This window comes from Thunnus maccoyii, chromosome 12 (genome assembly GCF_910596095.1).
Source record: "Thunnus maccoyii chromosome 12, fThuMac1.1, whole genome shotgun sequence".
Taxonomy (NCBI): Eukaryota; Metazoa; Chordata; class Actinopteri; order Scombriformes; family Scombridae; genus Thunnus; species Thunnus maccoyii.
Genome location: NC_056544.1, coordinates 4,130,883 through 4,152,396, shown reverse-complemented (window position 1 = coordinate 4,152,396; position 21,514 = coordinate 4,130,883). Strand labels below are relative to the sequence as shown.

General features: G+C 39.8%; 2 protein-coding genes and 2 non-coding genes across 4 annotated transcripts; 2 read left to right on the top strand and 2 right to left on the bottom strand.

Annotated features, from left to right (window-relative positions):
- Positions 1 to 1,084: 1,084 nt before the first annotated feature.
- bpnt2 (3'(2'), 5'-bisphosphate nucleotidase 2) lies at positions 1,085 to 9,321 on the bottom strand. The gene is made up of 8 exons (XM_042428224.1): positions 8,737 to 9,321; positions 7,283 to 7,355; positions 7,048 to 7,194; positions 6,007 to 6,166; positions 3,916 to 4,011; positions 3,529 to 3,690; positions 2,981 to 3,115; positions 1,085 to 2,836 (listed from the first exon to the last, which is right to left on the bottom strand). The coding sequence occupies exons 1-8, from the start codon at positions 8,853 to 8,855 to the stop codon at positions 2,694 to 2,696; spliced, it is 1,035 nt and encodes a 344-aa protein (XP_042284158.1). The 5' UTR covers positions 8,856 to 9,321; the 3' UTR covers positions 1,085 to 2,693.
- Positions 9,322 to 11,299: 1,978 nt separating this feature from the next.
- dars2 (aspartyl-tRNA synthetase 2, mitochondrial) lies at positions 11,300 to 21,261 on the bottom strand. The gene is made up of 17 exons (XM_042429988.1): positions 20,915 to 21,261; positions 20,473 to 20,572; positions 20,055 to 20,121; positions 19,769 to 19,870; positions 18,406 to 18,501; positions 18,146 to 18,269; positions 17,854 to 17,900; positions 17,645 to 17,751; positions 17,386 to 17,455; positions 15,156 to 15,335; positions 13,921 to 14,028; positions 13,692 to 13,754; positions 13,225 to 13,377; positions 12,899 to 13,117; positions 12,688 to 12,798; positions 12,419 to 12,494; positions 11,300 to 12,010 (listed from the first exon to the last, which is right to left on the bottom strand). Exons 1-17 carry the CDS (start codon positions 21,087 to 21,089, stop codon positions 11,805 to 11,807), a joined length of 2,004 nt encoding a protein of 667 aa, XP_042285922.1. The 5' UTR covers positions 21,090 to 21,261; the 3' UTR covers positions 11,300 to 11,804.
- On the top strand, positions 15,900 to 15,971 carry trnae-uuc. The gene has a single exon. It is a non-coding gene; the product is annotated as a tRNA-Glu (tRNA).
- Positions 18,789 to 18,860, top strand: trnae-uuc. The gene has a single exon. It is a non-coding gene; the product is annotated as a tRNA-Glu (tRNA).
- Positions 21,262 to 21,514: the final 253 nt, after the last annotated feature.

Here is a 21,514-nt window from a genome sequence, read left to right as displayed (position 1 = left end):
TGGTTTTGAGACTGAAAGCTGCTTTCTAATGTTTTGTCTGAATGGAGCTTCCAGTTTCATCACCACACCATCCAGATTAGGCCTTTAACCTGCTAACAGCTTCTGCAAGCCATTATCGTCTATCATTATCTTCAGTCTGTGGCAGAACATGTTGTGTGAACATTGAACTCTTAACCTCTATACATGTTTTTCAGCTATACAAAGTTATCAACACAAAGAGTGCTGAGACAAAGTGAACATAAAACAGGTCACTTGTAAGTGGATCTTCTCCAGGACACTGACATGAGCTCATATTTTGCTGGTGGCCTTTTTTTTTTGTTTGTTTGTTTGTTTGTTTTACCATTTAACGTGGTTTCACAGCAAAAGAAAAATCCATATTCATGTCAGTGTTTGTTCTTGAATACTGTCAGTTCAAACAGACCGACACATGTATGGCATGGTATGACAGTACAGAAAGACCTCAGAAACAGGCTGATGGAGCCAGCGGCATTTCAATACAATGAAAAGTGTCAGATGAACAAAGGCTAATCAGAATACAAAACCATGCAAGCAAATGTATATCTAAACACAGTTTACACACTGTACTGAACAATTGGCAACTGAGATGTTAGATCATTTATAACATTTGACAAGTACCAGGGTGTCATTCTTGTAGGGCTGCAAACAACAATTGTTTTCATTATTGGTTTATCTGCTGATTGTTTTCCTCAATGAATTGATTAACTGTCGGTCTATAAAATGTCAGGAAATAGTGAAAAATACCTGTCATCAAATAGCCTGTTTCGTCCATACAACAGTCCAAAATATTCAAGGATATTTCATTTACAATAGCAGAAGACTAAGAAAAGCAGCAGATCCTCACAAGTGAGAAGCTGAAGCTGGGGAAAGTTTGGCATTCCTGCTTGAAAAAGGACTTCTATGATTAATAGATTATTAAAATAGTTGCAGATTTTTTTTTCTCTGTCTATCAATTAATCGATAAGTCATTACAGCTGTACATTTTTGCATCAACGAATTTTGCAGATTTGGAAAGTGCACAGTACATTGTTCAGTTATAGAAACAGTTTGGAAACATGGAGGAATGTAGCGGTCCATGCACTGGATTTATTTATTTTTTTTACATTTAGTTCTTGACAATGTACCATTCAAACACAAAATCATTCTTCTGTAATTCCCATTTGGCAGACTGTTAAAATCATGAATAAGACTGTACATACCGGATAGAACTTGCTTTTCTACATTGTTTTACAGCAGAGATAAGACCACATTATCATCCAATCTTTAAACAGGATGCTCTGCTATTAATCCACTGAGAAATGCAACAGTCCTACTAACACGGTATGCACTGGGGAGGTGATGGTGTTATGTGGAGTACCAGACTGTGAAGGTGCTTTATGACTTCAATCCAGAGTCCAACTGGGTATTTACAGGAGGTTGAGTTTCAAGCCCTTACACACCCACATGTGTTTTAAGTTATTCTGTCTGATTAAACCTCTGCTGAGGATTAATCTTTATCAGACAATTCACTATCATCCTCCACCCTGTCCTTGCACTCACTGCCCTCTATTCTCAGTGGACACGCCTTGAAGTTCTCATATTATGCTATCAGGGAAACATCAATCACAGCATGTCCACACTTGTACCTCAGAATAGGTTTAATCAGCCAAAAATCTTGTTTACCTTTGACCATTTAATCTTAATTCAATTGTGTTATTTTTTTTGCCTATTTGGCTGCAACATATTTTAGCCAAACTAGAGCTGTTGGTCAGTAACTGAATAATTTAGACAATTTTCACAGTTCAGTTTTTTACAAACATTTTCTGAAAAGTATTGAAGGATGTTTTTCTTTCCATGTAAGTCTGACCTTTAAGTTTGACTCAGTGCACACTGCTCTGTTCAATGAAGTGGCACTGCTTTACAAACGTTTTTTAAAGTGAAGCGAATTGTTGTGTGATGCTGGTGAACAGAGGGATTGTTGGTGAAGTGGCATCTTAGTGGCCAGAGACTAGAACCACTGAAGCTCATTGTTCCCTGTCAGTTTCTATCCGGTCTCAAATATTTCTAGGTAGTTGTTTCACTAACTGAGCTAAGCTGATGTTGACATTTATGATACCGTGCCTGTGTGCAATTCATGGGGCTCTTTATTCCTGTGTTTTCACTAGAACATCATGTGATGAAGATTAGACTTAAAACGATAAAAGACAACGATGTCAGTCACTTTGTAGGTTTTGCTGTAATGTTCAGCATTGTGCTCCTTAGTTCAACATTTCACATTAGTTATCCTGCTGTCCTCTGAAGGTGAAGGGAGGGGACTCAGGGAGGGCGACTGCTGTCCAGTGTTCATTGTGAGCATGTTTTTGTGTGTACGTGTGTGTGTGTGTGTGTGCGTGCACGTAGAGAGGAAGATGTACTGTTTCCTAGCTGCAAGTATGTATGCATGAAAGGGAGTGTGCATTCAGAGCCATTGTGTCAGCCATTGCAGTTTCCAGCTGCAGTCATGTTGGATCCACAGTCCTGCTCAGTGGCCCGTGCCAGTGACTCCATCTGACAATCCATCTGATTGGTTGATCCCGATCTCATGATGATGAGGCCTGGTTATGTTTACAGCCTATTCTTAGTTACAGAAAAGGACTGCCACATGTTGCTCTTACCACAACCTGACCAGACTACCAATGGCTCTGTGTTTGTGTCTTTCAGTGCTTCTCAGGGTCCCAGTTTGGTAGTCTCTCCACGATGGCCTTATGGTCCACATTAACACTGGCCACCAGTCCTCCTTTGTTGAGTGGTGCCCCACTGTAGTCGATGTCCTCTCCCTTTAGTGTTGTCATGTGGCCTCCTACAATCATGGTGATTACACGTCATTGGCACAGTGCATTACACACATTAAAAATCCATTATAGAAATAACAACACATTCATTAAAGATGTTAAAACACTAGTTTAGTATTTCATCTCTTTTGAAGTGATATTTATAATATTACCCAGTGCATTAAGTAGTGCTGCACCAGCGCAGATGTCCCATTTCTTAATAAAGGTGATGTGGACATAAGCGTCTGCCTGGTCTATGGACTCTGTATCACTTGAGGGCATCTCCAAGAGCGACAGGACCTTGTACCCTGAGAGACAGAGAGAAAGGGAGACCACGGTTGATATGACTGCTTGATTCTTCATCACACCAAAAAGTGTCCTGATATAAGGGGACTGCAAGTGGAGACTGTACGAAAAGTTCCCATTATGAACATGTGTACAGTCATCGGGAAGAAAAACGTGTCCCAACATGTAAATATGTGTAAAATTCAACAACAAATTAACTATTAACTACATTTTAACTAACATATTTAGTTTTACCAGTTTGTAAAATGGACTTCCGTCTGCCCATAAATAGGGAAAAACAACAACAAAAGCAATGAAAGTCTTAATTTGCTTTGGTTATTTTTTACTTAATATCATAGATGCAGCCTTTGAACTTCATCTGCACATATATAAACCTTTAAATGTAATATAAAAATGTAAATAATTCCCCACTCACCTGCACCACCTGCTTCTGTGATTGATGTGTTGTTTCCAAAAGCATCATGAATATAGCTTTTAACTTCCCCAGAGTGGGAACGTGATACTATCACCTTTGGAGGGCTTACACTGTAGGACGACCGGGGATGCATATTTGATCCCTGACCCACAAACGCCCAGGCTGGAGGAGAGATGAGAGGGAGACAGAAAGACAAAGGGAATGGAGGGGTAGAGAGAGGGAACATTCAATACATACAATGAATATATTTTGTCAGCCAACATCTTAATTATTACAGCTCTACTAAGACTATTTTACTGTTTCTCTCCATAAATAGTAATATAAAATAAGGTGGAGGCAATCCTGTTGAACATACAGAAGTGAAGTTGAGGAGGCGCACACACTTACCAGTGAACCCAGTGAATGGCTGGTGTATGACCCCAATGATTGGTTTACCATCTACAGCCACACATACCATTGTGGTCACATACTTGACAAGGTTCTCTGTGAAGAGAGAGAGAAAGAGCGAGATGAGCAGATAGGAAGGGTGGGGCAGAAAGATAGCAGAGATAGCAGAGACAGACAGAAGATAAAAGGAGGGGGGATGAAGAAGAAAACAGGATATGGGCGGGACCAGTGGAGAGAACAGAAGACACAGAGGTAAGTGTCAGCGTGTCTCTAACATGCGGAAATCTATCTGTACATATTTGTGTCTTTATGTCCTTAATCATAAAAAATAATACTGCACTTAGAGTCTTGTTCAACTCCATAACTTTGCTATGTTAAGATTACCTGGATTAAATAAGATCCAGGTTTTAATTATTTGCTACCTAAAGTTTGAAAGAACACATTGAATTCCTGGTCCAGCTGGGGATTAAATAGATACATATTAGCTGGGAAACTCTCTCACACCCTTGAACAACTACCAGTGAGCTGCTCTAAGACAGTGGTTGGACCAGTAACCAGGCCAATGAACATTTGCTGTCAGGCTGCAAAGACACCATCTGATTCACCAGGATCAGAAAAATGCAGAATATCAACTGTAGAACTTTATAGGCTACCACAGACTATTTGTGCTGTAATTACCTTCAATTTGGTGTAAACTGTCTGATCTGCCTTTTTCCTCATCACCCTGTCAAGCCCACAATAACCACGATAATGATTTTGAACTAAAGTAGGTCATCTATACATGAGGTAATCCGTCTCTCATCACCCACAGCTAGGGATGATAACCGGTTCCACTTTGGATCTGTTTTGAAGTCTGCAAAATATCAAGATCCATTAAACTCTAACATTAACAAAACTCCTTTTATAGCCCTAACCCTCACAGAGCAATGGAACCATAGCAGTAGCAGGCTTCTCGTTTTTAGCCTACTGTTGCTGTGGCTGGTTAAAATAACAGGCATCACCAGCAGCAGATCAGATCAGCTGGAGCTAATTAACGTTCATTTCTTAACAGCTAAAATATAGTTTTCTAGTTAATGTGCTCTCTGCAGCTGGTGTTTGTATTCAGACAAAGATTGTGAGCTTCATATCTGCTCAGTTTCATAGTTGTGAATCAGGAGCTTCAGTATTTGGACTAAGTAGCTCTTGGAGTACAGTCGGCTGCGGCTGTTTACTGAACGTGTCAGATACATTAAATGAACATCTCATATATTATGCTGCTCATCTCATTTTCAGGTTGTGAATATTCATCAGGCTGCCACTATAAACTGTTGTGTTTCTTTCTTCCGAGCTACCAACAAGTGATTAATTAGACATCTTTGAGTTGTAGTAGCTTTATCCTTTAATTACTTTAATGTTGAAAGATAAAATTAATAAGACTCAGATTCTGTAACTTGATACTAGGTTTCAATTTGACAAAATGCTATCAAACTCCACCCCTACCCTCAGAGACTCCGTATGCATGCTCTGTGTTCTAAATACTGTTGAAACATGAGTAAGAAACAAAACAAATTGAGAGTTTGAGAGGTTTTCAGAGAATTTAGGAGGGGATAAATGCCTAAAGTGTGTGTTAATATACCCAAGTGTTTGAATTTCAGTTTAGTTGTACCAAAAAATTCACAAGTAGACTTCAGCACCTCTTCTGAAACGACTCAGTGGCCAACAGAGTAAACAGCTCTAATGGGCAGCTCCCAGCTGTTAAAGAGATTAACTGGATGGATTTCAGGAGGGTGTTGCTGCAAAGGACCATGTATGTTCAGTAAACTTTCCAAACAGAATTGTAGAACACACAATAACACCGAGGACAAACAAAGGAGGCCAACACTCCTACACTGAGTCGCTGAGCTTGATCTGCGAACAAAGAAGTCAAAAGCCAATTTTTCACTTTAGCCATTCACAGCTCTCTGTCTAATTCTAGAAAAGCTGCTTGCTTATTTAAGAGGAGGAGCACAGAGTGTACTTTACATCAGTGAGAGGTTGACATATTTAGTGCCCAGTGTGCCTTCTAAAATGATCACGGAAATGAAGATAACTGAACATCAGTGCCGTACACACCTGTATATTCCTGTGTAGCGTCCAGAGGATCGATCCACACAGTGATGCTCTCAGCAGGAACGTCTTTTCCCGCCTTTATCTTGTCTAGTATGTCAGCTGGAATGTCCTGGCTCCAGGTTGCCGCCTTATCCACCATGTTGTCATGTTCCTCACTGTTCACCTGAAAACGCACACAGAAAGACTGAATTATATCTGTCGTGTGCCTTAGGCGTATTTTAAACTTTCCAGTCAGACTAAAACATAAATGAAGCAACTACTGCTGTTGTCCTAAAGGTCTCTCACTAACATCACAGATTAAAGCCTTGGTTATGTGATTTCTAGCTTTGTTTCTAGTTTGTGTATGTCTCTACTCTACCCAAAAAGTATCCTTTAACATTATTTAGTTCCACTGTAGAAAGGTAATGTTTGAAAGAAGAGCAACATTTTCTGCTTGCAAGTAAATCCTGCTCGAAATGGAAAAATACTACAGCAGTGTTGTGGTGTATGAATTCAGGGTTTCAACCGGGGTATTGCAAACCTGGAGGCCTGCCAGGCCTGAGGTGACCCCCCCGCTGGGTCTAGGCAACAGGGAATTTAAAAAAAAAAAAAAAGTATTTTAAAATGTTTTCTAAACTAAAATGTGTTACACAAGTAGCGTAGCTCCTTTAAGGAATGGTGAGTGTGCAGTCGAGTGAGAGAGAGAGAGAGAGAGAGAGAGAGAGAGAGAGAGAGAGAGAGAGAGAGAGAGAGAGAGAGAGAGAGAGACAGAGAGAGAGAGAGAGAGAGAGAGAGAGAGAGAGAGAGAGAGAGAGGGACCGGAGCAGAGTATGAAGTTAGCAGTATAGCTGTGAATAGTGCAGTGTGTGTACACTTTGAATACATGCTACAACTCATCAAGACCTAAGCCAAGTTCCTGTGTCTTGCTCACCACTCAGATGAAGTGAAGGGGGTTAGCCCCGAAGCAGGCGACAACTTAAGGTGGACTCCTTTAAGGTGGACCAGCTATTCTCATTTTTGTGACAATCTCAACCGCTTCCCCGGCACCCCCCGGGTTGTGCTCACCGTGATTTCAGGGAAGGTATTCCTTATAAGGTTAAACATCTTTCTATGTGACTGCAGGTCACCCATGGTCAGAAGCTCATTGGCTCCCTCTCTTGTCTTTCCTTTTGACTTCTCCTTCAGACCGTTTTCATCACGCACCTTCTTTACCTAGGGAGGAACAACACAGCTCACATTCTACTAAACTGTAGTCAAGGCATTTAACATTTGTTTGTTGAGCTGTGACAAGAAAAAGTACCTCTATGCCACCCAGTACTGCAGCCTCCACTGAGACAGCCAGCAGGTCTCTCAGATCCACTTTTCTCGTCTGTCTGCAAAGATAAAGAGACGGAACAAGAATTTGTTAGACTCAATAGCAGCACTTCTCCTTTTCTGCACTTCAAACCTGATGAAACTAGATCAGCCTTACCAGTGTTTGCAAGTTAAATAAGAAGGCAAGTTTTGGACAATGCCACTGGTACTTTTGAAATGACGCACTTGATAGCTGATATTTTCTGCTCATATTCACTATCTCACAATCAAACCATTGTCAGGTTTGTCAGACACTTACAAAGGCTCAGTGATTCTTCACAGACCACTGAAACCCTGATAATGATATTTTACTGTCAGAGTTGTACACAAAAGACTAGGTGCTGGTCACACACACACACAATCCAGTGATTTATCATACAACTGACATTTCACCCACATTTAATCTTTTTCAAGGCAAGTTCAATACATAACTGTGGTCATAACTTTGGTTATACACTAAAATCATTACTGTGCTGTCATCTTCATCAGTCAGTAGTAAGGGTTGGGTATAGTTTGGATTCTTTTGAGAAGCCTTTTATTATTTAATAGAAGTCAATGCTCTCAACTGTTGAATGTTGTCTCTAATTGTACTAGAACTCTGCCTGAATAAATGATTAACACTGACAAAATATTTATTTAAATTGTGAACTATCTGATCAAAAACTAAGTGACAATATTACATATCTGGAAATGAAGCGCTCACAGTCTTCAATACATTTTAGTCTGAATTATAACAGTATTGAGGTTCAATACCCAGAAATCCTCCCTAGTGAGCAGCTAAGATGACTTAGCAGACCAACCGCACATATTCAGTAACTTCAGTTGTGAAACCTCTTGACTCAAGAAGACTATGATGTAATTGCCCACGAGTATTGAGCAATTTTATATGCTTACAGGATTGTTATAAAGCTACGTTAGGTAGGAATCTCATACATAATGGCTGAAGACAAAAGTAGCGGGCAAATACCTGACTCATGATAAAAGCTGAGGGCTAAAGTCATCCTGGTGTACGCAAATCACTTATATGACCCTAACGTTACCCTCACCACTACCTACAACCTCACTACCAGCTGGACCTGCAGGCTTGGCAGATACTAACCTGCTAGAACATCATGCATGTACATCACTAATGTAACAGACTGGCCACTTGCTAAATGTTAATGTAGATAATCCAGCTTTGTCTGACGGTATTAAACCTATTATTACTATACTATCATAACTCCAACCAGCCTGATAACCCCTGAGACAAGCAGCTGCTGTTGGACAAGTGTGAAACACCCAAGTCAACTCTTACAGATACACTTAGCTTCAGCGAGAGGACATGCCACGTTATACTATGTACGGAAAAATAATAATAAAAAACAATTTACAAAAGGGAAGGTAATGAGAGAAGAGTCTGACCTGAAAGCAGCCAGGCGGCTGGAGATGACCCCGGCATACAGGTGGTAGATAACGCCGACTCCAAGGAGGCAGAAAACGGCCACACCGAGCGGTGACAGGCGGATGCCCATTGGAGCCATGGCCGAAGAAAAACCACTGGAGGTTTTTGTTAGAAAATAACTACAAAAATAGCGAACCAAGAGCACTGCGGTGCTTATAGTAAAAGAGAGAAAGAAGCTAGGTGACGTGGCTGTCACCCGGTGTTTACTTTACGGATAAATACTGTCATTTAGCAAACAGCTAAAACACCGATTGATTAACTAAAGCTGTTAAAATAAGCGCAACACAGTCTAATTTCAATCAGACAGTTAGCCGTTTAGCACCGTCCGAGGTCTCTCCGACGAAATTCACCGACCGTCGATTCTGTCTGTGACGACATTCCGTTTCTTGGATAGTTTGACTGCAGCTTACTGTCGCTGTTAATCCCGTTTAACTCGCTGAAGCGAGCCAAATGTTAACTGGTGTCGAAGGCAAAACAGAACAATCACGTCTCTGTTCAGTCATTTTTCCTCTCTACGTCCTCACAGGTCACCGCCCGCCGCTTCTCTTCCGGGTCAACACGGTGTCGTCATCAGTTTGGATTATTCATTTATTTATTTTCACCATGGATGTATAATAAGAGCTCAAAAAAGTTTCATAAATACGTTACATAAATAATAATAATAATAATAATAACAATAATAATAATAATAATAATAATAATAATAATAATAATAATAATAATAATAATAATTTGTGTCTGATTTGTTTTCTCCACGTTTTCTCAAAGTTCAATTACCTGATTAAAAATCTTCAAATTACATCTACTCCTTTTCCTTCGTTTAAAAATCCAGAGTCTATTGTTCATTTCAAAAGTTTAACTGCTGGACACAAGATGTCTCCTACTTCACTGTAAAGTCCATTGTCAGTGTTTGTTTACTGGAGGCTTCATGTTTCCACATCAAACTTGTGTGAGTTGAATATTGAACCACGATTAGCTTCCAAATGAGTTGTGGTGTCACAAATCACGCTTAGAGATACACATCTTAAACTGAGATTAAAAGTGAGCACAGATGAATGTGAAAACAGCCTTCTAGTGTCAAACTCTGCATCATTCTGCACTGTGAAGCTCAAGCATCCAAGAGAAGTATGAAAAACAAAACACATTTGTGAGTGAAGGGGGACTTTAAAAATACTGTATATATAGCATAAATACATAAGGGGCTGTGTATTTATGACTTAGACTATTTAACACTTTCCCCACCTGACATAATAGAGAATTAAAGGAAAAGGAGAAAGAAAATAATTGCAGAGACTTGGTCCATCATCCAGGTCATTATTTCTGTAGGCTTGGACCCAGGCTAATTGCTTTTATCCGGTTAAGAAGTTAAAAATGTTATTATAAAGTCTTTACAACTGTAACTGGACAACCATATTGGTCGCATCACAGCTGCAAGGTTTTATCCCACAGAAAGAGAATACATAAACAGTGTTGAATTCCCCAAAGGACCCCTCCAAGAGCAAATTCCCCTCTTTATGAAATTACAGCAAAGTAAACAGGATAACTGAATCATAAGCTTATTACATCGCTCTACTCTGTCTGATGTGCCTCCACTTCTCTGTGCTGTCTGGGAACTTCATGAATCCTGCTCAACCTGGAAATTCATCTTATCCTTACCGTCAGTTGTTGCCATTTTGATGGACTTTTTCCTGTATTCTGTTCTGAGTCAGTGTATAGGTTACTCATTTTTTTGTATAAAATATTGTATTATTAATAATGTTTTTTGTTCTATTTTTGGCTGCCTTACTGCAAAAACGATATCCTCTTGTGTGACAGTACAGGACTGACTGTACTAAACTGACTACTGACTGCACATTTGCATCAACACAAACATCACTTTTATAACATCACTTGACAATTACTAACGGTTACTAGAGCTCCAGGAACTGCCCTATGTTGCAAACCCAGGGAATGTCACAGATAAGCAAAACGACCTGGGGGAAGTTGGATGATACCTCTTTTACTGACTAGTTATAAAACTACAGTATAATTTATCAGGTCTTAAACTACTGTTTGAAAACCATTCCGCAGTAATTTATTTGTAAGCTTCGGACTCTGAGCAGAGGGTTAATGTTATACAGTGTTACTTACAATCAGATAAACATCACCCATGAAATGTCTTATTAAAACTTGCAGAGTTTCAGTAATTCTTTATCCATTGTGAAGGCATGAAGAGCATTAAAACAAGGAGGAATGTATATAAATATAGACTGTGTATGAATATAAAACATATGTTAAAGGATTGGTTCACAGAGACCTAAGCACTTTTAATGGGAACTACTTTCTACCCAATAAATACACCACAAAATTGCATTCACCCCCATTGTACTGGTGTGGAGGCACCTGAAGAAATGAGTGGAGAAGCATAAGCAGATGCTTCCATACAGCACACGATGGCTCACTGAATGGTTTGATAATGTAGCTGTACTGGAATCTCATGGTGGACAAACAACACCTCACTGAGTCACAAAATCAGATATGAAGTATTTCTCCAGGCTTTAATGTTGTCAAGATGGAGTACGCTCTGAAACAACATTTGGACCATCATGTGACACAAACTTGTAAATGATCATTTCATTCACTAGTCGGGGAAGAACCATCATAATACAAATGATTCAGTACCAACATATAAGTCCACCACGGTCACAACCACAAGTGTCTTTCATTATCAGACTTGTTGTGAGCTTTTCTTCTTTGTTGAACCAGTCAGTTTTTCAGATATCCATTCTGTGGCTGTTTCTATGTATTTCCATATATTTTCTCATCCATTTCAAAGTAACAGTAGTCAGATGCAGCCACAACATCACCTCCTCCTCATTTTCTCTCCTCCTCCTCATATCTGCCGGCCAGCGGGCAGAGATCTCCATAGACTTCAGCCTCTACACCACCTGCTGGTTGTCTGCTCGTCCTGTTTCCTGTGTTGTGTGGGCTAGAAAGATCTGGGAAGCATCACCCCATCCTCTGATGTCTCTTCATCTCTTCCTTCTCTTCACTTGCCCTCTTCTCCTCCTCCTCCTCCTCCTCCTCCTCCCTCTGTTGGCCATTTGACTGAGATGTGATAAGACTTCAGCTCCTCCTCAGATACAAAGTCAGGAGCGTGGCTCATGACGTCATGACCCCGGAACGACTTGGGGAAGGCTATGACGTCACGGATGCTGGGAGCCCCGACCATAATGGAGACCAGCCGGTCCAAACCTAAGAAAGAAGGTAACAGGACAACTTAATTAATATATAACCATTTTTTTTAGCTCTTTATTTGTGCATTTTTAATCATAGTATTGAATGTTATATATTTTTTGTATACAAGCTCTGCTCAGTGAACAGCTGCCACTTTGTCTCAGAACTAAGTTGCAGCATATCCAAAGTGTACAAATTGTATTCTCTGTGCTTTGTGTTTTTATTTAAATATATTAATAATGACATTTTCAGTAAAGTTAAGTGTTTAAAATGTACCTTATATTTATCATAACTGTCATCTAATCAAATGTCTAATTAAGCAACAAAATCGTTGGTGTAAAAATACACTTTTATGTTTTTTTACTGTGCTAAATTAGCTGAGTAGTAACTAGATCACGCTGCATTCAAGTGCAGATTTATCCTCACCCAGAGCAATGCCTCCATGTGGTGGCGCTCCTGAGTCCAGAGCCTCCAGCAGGTGTGAGAGAAGACTGGGATCCTCCTGGAGCAGAAAAATGTCAAAACAAGTTATAACAAGTGATTTATCTTCTAAAGTGAGGCTGAACAAAGTATACAAAATATACAACCAAACACTTATACTCTTTCTTAGCTGAGAGGATGAAATAAGTAATTATGTCTAGTTTTAATAAATATAAAACGCTGTCATCCAGATTCTTCATGGACACATCACTGACCTTGAGGATATTCTTCAAGACATGAAGTTGCTCTGAGGCCTTGTGGATGCGGATGGACCCTCCTCCAATCTCACAGCCGTTCAACACCAAGTCATAGTGTTGACCACGTACCTGAGAATGACATAATACATCACATGAGGCTTGATAAATTCCACATCAGGTATTTTTATATCTAAATATCCAAAAATGAATACTAGCTAAAGGACAGTACCTTGTGTGGCTCTGTGTAGAGCAGCTGTGTGTCCTCTGGCAGAGGAGCAGTAAATGGATGATGGGCTGACTCCAGCTGTTCTGGCTCATCTTCTTTAGGCAAGAAGAGAGGGAAGTCCACGACCCACAGGAAGTGGAAGGCTGACGGGTCGCGGACTGAAACGCCATGAGACTCAAGGAGCTCTGCGCACCGCAAGCGAAGATTACCCAGCAGCGGGCGCTGAGAGTGGAGCAGAGAGGAGAGGGGAAGGGTAGGATGAGATACATTTCAGAGTTACTTTATTCTACAACATTTCCACAGAAACAAGGTAGTTTCATGTCTCTTACCACAGTGTGGAGGGAACCAGCTGCTATCAGCAGAAGGTCTCCTGGTTTGGCTCCTGTCTTCTCCAACAGGTCCTCTGTGGCTGAGACAGACAACAGCTTTCTCAGGGGAGACTTCAACGTTCCATCTGCTCTGACCAGCACCACACTGAGCTCCTTTAGACAAACACACAAACACACACAAAATGAGAAAATACTGGTAGTGGAAACTATTGATGCACCTGGATAATTCACTCATGCAATAAACCTTTGTGAGACTTTGAAAGTCCTATTATTGTTTAGGATATGTCAGAGAGGTCAGACAGGACAGTTTGTGTGATATGGGATTACTAAGAGCTGCTAGCATGGCGGTTTAATTATTAAACTGACATAACATGAAATGGTGACTTAAGAAAAATGACAAATCACAATTACAAGAGAATACAAGACATGAACATAAGGAAAGAGAAAAGGAATCAAGACAAACCCACCTGGCCAAACTGAGTCTTGGCTGTTTGTTTCAGTTCTTCCAAATTTTTCCCAGTAAAAAGTTTCTGTATTCAAACACAAGACAAAAAACACAGATTTCAACAAACATGTTAGTTTTCAAATACAGTTTTGTAGCTCTCTCTGTTTTCAGTGTCTTTTTTTGTACCACACCATGTACTGTATATATGTCATGTGTACATTTTTTGCCACAGGACCTGGTTTCGTTCTTACCGCTCCACTGGGGACACAGATGGCCTGAACGGAGCCTCCTGGTTGGCTGATAGCTGATCTGAGGAATTCAATTCCTGTGGACAGGAAAACCTTGCTGAGGTCGATCAGCTGGACAGACAGATAGACGCAGAAGAAAGATGGATTCAGACAGACGAAAGCCAAAAACATGTTGGTCTAACAGACATGTTGAACATACGTGATGATAGCACTCATAGAAGCATTTCCCACCATTAACAGCATGGATTTTTTAGTTTTTAGTCAACAGCCAAAACCCAGCAGTTTGTTTTGGTAACACAGCCCACGTTCATTGTGGTCTGGAGAAGCTCAGCAAGCACATTCAGCACAGGCGTCATTTCAAATAGACTGTACAACAGATGATTGATAACTGCTCTCCTTTGCTGAGACAACTACTCACTGGACTCTTTAGGAAATAATGTTACATTTCTCCAAGATGATCCACCAAAATCTGCTTGTAAATACACTTGAGGAGTGAAATGGGCAGTTGCAGAGTTACAGTTTGCCAAATGTAACACCTGAAACAACTGGTTTATTTTTGTGGCAAATCTTGTCATTATCAAACCATTAAAGCAGATGTTGGCTGCAGGTTTCAAACAATTCAGAGGATATTTTCCCAACTTATGTTTTGTCTCATCTCATCTTGAAAAGCTAAGGTCTAAAGATTGAGGCTGGTTCGTGAGACTAAATACAGTCTGAAACAGTTTTCATTTTTAAAAAAATCATCCAAAAGGGAAGAAAAAGGTTCATTGCAAGTGCCTACAACACAATGTTCAAGATATGATAAATGGTAATTACAGAAATTGAATTATTTCATTTTTTTAATTCTGCATTATTAGATGATTAATCAATCAATCAACAGAAAATTAATCTGCAACAATTAATTGTTAAAGATTTTTTTAAAAAGACATTCACAGGTTCCAGCTCAAATGTGTGAATATATGTTGGTTTTCTTAGTTTTTCATCATATTTAACTGAATATCTTTGGATTTTCAAATGTTAAAAGGACAAAACAAACTTTTTGAATGTGGCAACTTGAGCTTTAGGAAATTGTGAATGGCATTCTTCACTATTTTCACTATTTCACTATTTTCTAACAAATGAATCGATAATGAAAATAATCGTTTGTCGCAGGCCTCGCTCGGTTCTTCTGATCCCTCAGACACTAGAAAATGTCATCTAGGAGACATCAAGACACACAAAAACTCACAATCACCCACCTTCATACTGAACCTGGTATCAGGTTTGTCCACACCGTAGTCCCTCATGGCCTCTTCGTACGTCATGGTTTGGAAAGGAACCTTAACGGGACCTTTCTCTGCAGGCCAGGAGTACTGCACCAAACCCTCCACCAGGGACATGATACCCGCCTGGTCCACAAAAGACATCTCTATGTCGACCTGGGAGAGATAATCAGTAGATAGTTCAGTCTTCCCAAAACCACTCAGATTACACAGATCAGAGCTCCTTAGACAAGTCTGAGTCAACACCGGGACCAGGTCCAAATGGGACTGAGACCTACAACTGAGACCAAATCTAAGAATCTGAAACTAGACCAAAAGAAAATAAACTGTTTTCTGTAGTATTCACCCCAGTACCCAGATAATGAATGCATAGGAATGTGATGGAAGAGGTGATGACGTGTTTTGTAATGCTGGAGAATTAAAACTGAGAAGTAAAACTGATACAATAAATTAAATACATTTCTGATATGTATTAGCTGTGCAGGGAGTCAGTACGTAGAAGTTGTGAAGATGAGTGCACAATGTCAGAAAAGTGGTCTCAAGACTCAGACCAGACTTCCATATCTGAGCTCTGCAGGCTGACTTTGTTCTTGGGGTTGCAGACAGTCATTTGAAACTGATTAAACTTGATTTCTATCATTTGAATTCAATTAATAAATCATAAAAATGATTATGGTTGTTTGCCAGAGAGGTTGTTGAAATCCGCCCTCCTCTATATAGTCCCATATGGTCTAGCGGTTAGGATTCCTGGTTTTCACCCAGGCGGCCCGGGTTCGACTCCCGGTATGGGAACATTTGTTTATCTATAGTTCAGAGTCACAACAGTGGTCTTACAAGACAGACCGGACATGAATATTCTAACACTCATCAAAAAAGAATACGAGTATAAAAAACTACTCATTGACAGTGAGCAGTGTGGTCAAATATATCTTATATGGACGCAGTGATTAACTGATTTAAACCGCGCTTTAAAACGTCACAGTCACCGTAAACACTCAACTACACCGACCGTCTCTGTTCTCACTCTCTAAACAGGGACATTATGATACGTCATTTTCTATGAATAACGGTTGCACTGTGAGGAAAATTAAACAAAACTAGACGACTGTGTTTTTAAAAAAGTCCATATGTGCAACCGGCAGACTGTAGGCTACTTCCAGGTGCAGTCTGGAAAATAAATCTTTAATATTGTACCATGATATTTATGTTTGGAAGAAACTTTCACATATTTAAATAAAGGCTCAAAGTGGGGGAAAAAAACCCGATGCAGCAGCTTCAAATGCCGTACTGCAACAAGTTCAGGTACACAAAACACACAAACACAAAGTTACACATGTTGTCGCAATAGCGACTCACCTTATTTGTGTTTGAGGGGCGACGTTAGCTAAAGGAGACGACGAGTGTTCTGGTAATGTCTGAGAGACCCATCACTGAAGCGCTGTATTCACCACAACGCCTTAAATCGTCAGTGTGGGAGTATTTTGGATACATAAAGAATGAACAGGGGTTGTTCAAGAAGACAAAATTACCGAAAAAAAAGCCGCTGCTAAAAGATCCAAAACCTCAAACTTAATGCAACATCTTCGAGATCACCATCCAGCTATACTGCTCAACTGAAGGTAATACAGTAAGTAATAACTACGTTAGAAAAACATTACTTTAGTGGAGAGTTACTTAATAAAACATTGAGTTGGTAGGGAATTAAATATAAAAGTGTCACTTATAATCAACAACGTAGCGATGAGTTAAGAGTTGGAACTTCAGTGCAACGTAAACCAACAGCAGCAAAGCAGGGAAATCAGCATCGCAACATTTATAAAAGCTCACCAAAACCACATGTAATCCCTTCAAAGGCTTCAGTGTGACCAGTTACATCCCGCTGCTTCCTCCCATCTGTGCTGAGTAAACGCTGCTATGGCAGGTAAATATACCAGGTGTAAAAGACTAACTTAACATTAGGATCCTGTAGATCTTCCAGCTCTATACCATGGGATCTATTTATTGCATTTCAGTGATTAATAACACCTGCATTAAAAATGTTCTCAATTTCTTTCTTTCATTTTATCCATCTGTAGTGTTTTGAAATAGATTAATGCATAATAATCATGAAACTGTGATTTTTCCCCAGACAATAATCGTACCATCAAAATCTATAATCAATGCATCCCTGATATATTGTGGGTGTAAGTTCCCTCTTCCATCCTACCTGGGTGAACTCAGGCTGCCTGTCTGGTTTGGAGCCTTCGTCTCTGTAGCAACGAGCCATCTGGAAGTACCTGACACAGTGATGACAGAGGATATGTTCATTTTATTGGGATTACCGTTGTATCCATCTATAATCTAAACCTTTCTATCATGAATCGTTCAGTGTTTAAATGCTGGATAGATTGTGTTGGCATTACACAGATCATCACATACAAAAAAACAACCACAACACACAGAGTTGAACTATGGTCCTCACCCACCTGTCTATACCAGCCACCATTAGAAGCTGTTTGAACTGCTGTGGACTCTGAGGGAGGGAGTAAAATCGGCCCGGCTCTCTGGATGGAACAACAAACTCTTTGGCTCCCTGAAACACAGCCGATCAAGTTAAATGTGTCCTTTTTGTTCCAAATCAATTCTTGTGTTGATTTTCTTTTACTCAGATGACTATAAGATGAAGGGATCTTACCCCTGGTGTTCTTTTGAACAAAGTTGGAGTTTCCACATCCACAAAACCTATAAAACAGGGGAAAAAACACATTATGAGAATAAGGAAAAAAATCAAGTTTTGCTACAGTTAGAACAAGCTGGATTTTACAACTGGTTTCACTTTCTGTTCTCTTTGTGAAGTGACAGGCACGTCAGGTTAAGTGTGTTTTGCTCTGTGACGGACTGTCCAGTATGTTTCCCAGCCTGGAGCAGTCAGCCTCTGTCCTGGAAAAGACTATGTGAGAAGAGAAAATGAAGCTTGCTCTCCATACCATGTACATTACAGAGGTATTCTCTCATCTTCATCACCAGCTGAGACCTCAGTCTGAGGTTCTTCTGCATCTGAGAGGATCTCAGGTCCAGGTAACGATACTGCATGCGCAAAGACTCGGATTTCTGGACAACCAAACAACAAAAATACAGTCAGATCATCTGCAATTGTAAACCATATTACTTAACATCATTAAAGGAAGCAGAGCAACGTCTTGGATCTGAACACTTGTAAAATATGCAAGAATCATAAGAAACTTACTTTGACAAAGTCTTTAATTTCAAAAGGCAGCGTCCGACACACATTAAAAACTTCCACATTCTCAGCAAGGACTTCTATTTCTCCTGTTGGCATCGCCTGACATGAACAACAGGAACAGAAGATGGAGCAGAATGAGAAAATATTCTTTCAAACATTATGCTCTGCTAACCACACGAGTTCAGAAGAAGTCTCTAAAAATAAATATTCAGAAGGAGTCAGAAGTGCATTGCCAGTTATCTGATTCTTATTGTTGGTAGTAAAATAATCCACTGGAATATTCAGCAGTCTAATCCCACTAATTGGACTACTTTTAGGTCACTTCATGCAGGGTGAATGTTTGCTCTTACACCTGAAGATGGTCACTGCATGCTGCCTATGTATAGTCCCATATGGTCTAGCGGTTAGGATTCCTGGTTTTCACCCAGGCGGCCCGGGTTCGACTCCCGGTATGGGAACAACTATTTATCTCATTTCACTGCTGGAGATATTTTCTCAAACTACAAATTGTTGCTAATTACTGAAAAACAAACAAACAAACATGTGATTCAACACTGGCCAATACTGACTGAGATTAACTGACAAATTAATACACACAGCACAAGACTGAATCATGTGTGGTCTTACTCTTCATATAAAAAAATGGCCAAGTGTCCCCTTAACAGTGTAAATGACCCCACATAGTTTGGTTCATAACTGATATTTATAAAGTTTTGTATTTGTAAATGTATTTTGTTATGTGGCTTTTATTGTGTTATTTCCTGTAAACATAGAAAGGTAAGGTTCAAACAGTAAGAGAAAGGTAAAGAGTAGTGTGACGGTAACACAGGAGCTCACAGAGATAAATAGCTCATAAAACTGAACAGAGAAAATGTCATTTTGCTCCAGTTAAAAGTGGCAACATGGAATGTTTAATGTATTTGTGCATTTATAAGGATTCTGAGTTTATTCTATGTGCTAATTAAGAGTTTTAATTTATTGTTTGTTTACTTTTGAATCATTGACAGAAGAAACCTTGACTCACCTGATCCTCCAGATGTTCTGCTGCTGTGGGGGCCTATCAATACCCACCTGATGACCCCAGTGAAGTGTTTACCCCCACCCCCACTCAAAGAATGATTGCTGATCACAATACAGGATTGTAAAACCAAGTCCTATAAGCTCAACTCTCAGCTCTTAGATTAGTTTAATAAAATGCACGGAAAACAAATAAACAGCGTTAGACCATCAGTCAAGGTTTCCTTTATTCGACCAGGACGCTACAAACAGTCTGTTAAAAGTTACTGGACTTTGACTATTATTATCATCATTATTATCCAGCCATTAAACAATACTGTGTGAGGACAGACACATACAGTATACGCACCTTGTTCTCCTGTCCCGCTGGTCGGCATCTGACTGTCCCTGTGACTTTGACGACAGACTCAGCTGTGAGATCACTCAGCACTGCTTTCAAATGATGTGCAGACTGAAGACAGAAAAAAAACTTTGTTGAATAAAACACAGTCTTAAGTCAGCATTTCTGTACAAACAACATGTGTAATAATATGAATATGTTTAGTATTTGTGGTAATCACTTTAATGCCCATCACATGGCATTTAAAATAATAACAGATGTAGTTTTGTAGACTTTGAAGTGTTTTCATCCTTACTTCTTCCTGAGGAATTAGAACTTGTGTCAAGCCGCTGAAATCTCGCAGGATGACAAACAGGTCTTGTCTGTTCGAGGCAGAAATTGCATTGTTAAAATACAAGTTTCCTCATCTCATCACACATCATATGCTGGTGTTGGGTGTTCAGAGTAAAGCTGGTCTGACAAACATTAGTTGGTCATAACTTTAGTACGAAACATCACAAATGAAGCTGATAAAATGAGCTTTTTGTGTTCAGTTTACTGGTGTCACACGATTTTTGGGTATTGTAGTTTAATATGGCTTTTTAAATGTTACATCGAACTGTCATCTGGAGCCGCTAGTGTTTAAAGTATTGTTCGATCTTTAAAGACGTATTTTGATATCTCATATGTGATTGTTCCTTCTCAGTGTGTAAACAGCTGTATCACAATAATACCTGAGGTACTGGACCCAACCACACAGAGTCACCTCCTCTCCCACATGCTCTGATCTCAGTTCTCCACAGACATGACTCCTGAACGACAGACTGCTGGGACCTGATGACAAAAACAGAGTTAGATAAGTAGACGACACACACAGAAACGTTGATGACTTAAAGTTCATACTGGCTATTAAAAGATCCCCTTCAGACGTGCTTTCAATGTAAGTAAGACTTGAAAAACTGTGAACACGTCCTTTAAAGACCTGTCGTCAGCGGTTTTATTCAAAGTCACAATGAAACTCCACAGTTAAAGTCTACATAAAACAGAAACACATCTTATCATGCCTGCAATGTATTTTCCAGCAGATTAATACACATTTTTGAATAAGTTTTAAGGGACACATTTGGGCAATTAGAATCTAGTCTTCATTTTACTGGTGCACATTGATTAAAGTACCTGTGGTGAGAGAATGAGACTTGTAGAGTCTGGATGAGCAGCTCAGAGGTCTGAGATGAGGTTTCCACAGAAGGCGTCCTTGACTTGAGGTTGATGTTGAGCTTCGATAGCAAACAGTGTGAGCTCTGAGTCCACTGAGGACTCTCTGTAGCACCAACCTGCCTCTTGATGCCATTTTCTCTGAAGTCAAACACCGATATGATTGTGACTGTCAGAGTCACAGAGGTGCCCAGTCAAGGTGCTCCTCTGGCAGACTGGTGGGAAGCGTTGGGGTGTAATAACATGCCAGTTCCTGCTCTGCAGACCGGGTCAGGCTGTGTGTAGATTGAATAACTCTTCATCGGGTCCTGGTTCCGTGTTATCGGTCGTCCTGAGCGGCTTCTTCGCCACCTGCTGGCCTGGAGTGTTGAGCAGTAGATAGACGCTCTTTCTTCTCCTCCTTGATACATTTTATTGAATATGCAGCACAAAAAATGACAGAAGCATAAATGAATAAATTTTGGTAATGAAAAAATACATAATTAAATTAAAACATTGGATTTATTTTCTAAATTTCCATAAATAATATTTTATTTAGGCTATTTCTATATTTCTACATTG

What these genes read in the sequence shown, in the direction of transcription:
- bpnt2 (XM_042428224.1), bottom strand. Translation starts at nt 8,855, where the DNA reads ATGGCTCCAATGGGCATCCGCCTGTCACCGCTCGGTGTGGCCGTTTTC. An exon ending in CGCTACACAGGAATATACAG is followed by an intron (nt 4,012 to 6,006) that starts GTGTGTACGGCA and finishes CTCTCTTCACAG; the next exon opens with AGAACCTTGTCAAGTATGTG. An exon ending in CACAGAAGCAGGTGGTGCAG is followed by an intron (nt 3,116 to 3,528) that starts GTGAGTGGGGAA and finishes TCTGTCTCTCAG; the next exon opens with GGTACAAGGTCCTGTCGCTC.
- dars2 (XM_042429988.1), bottom strand. Translation starts at nt 21,089, where the DNA reads ATGGCATCAAGAGGCAGGTTGGTGCTACAGAGAGTCCTCAGTGGACTC. An exon ending in ATACCTCTGTAATGTACATG is followed by an intron (nt 17,901 to 18,145) that starts GTATGGAGAGCA and finishes CCTGTTTTATAG; the next exon opens with GTTTTGTGGATGTGGAAACT. An exon ending in TGTTCAAAAGAACACCAGGG is followed by an intron (nt 17,752 to 17,853) that starts GTAAGATCCCTT and finishes GCTGTGTTTCAG; the next exon opens with GGAGCCAAAGAGTTTGTTGT.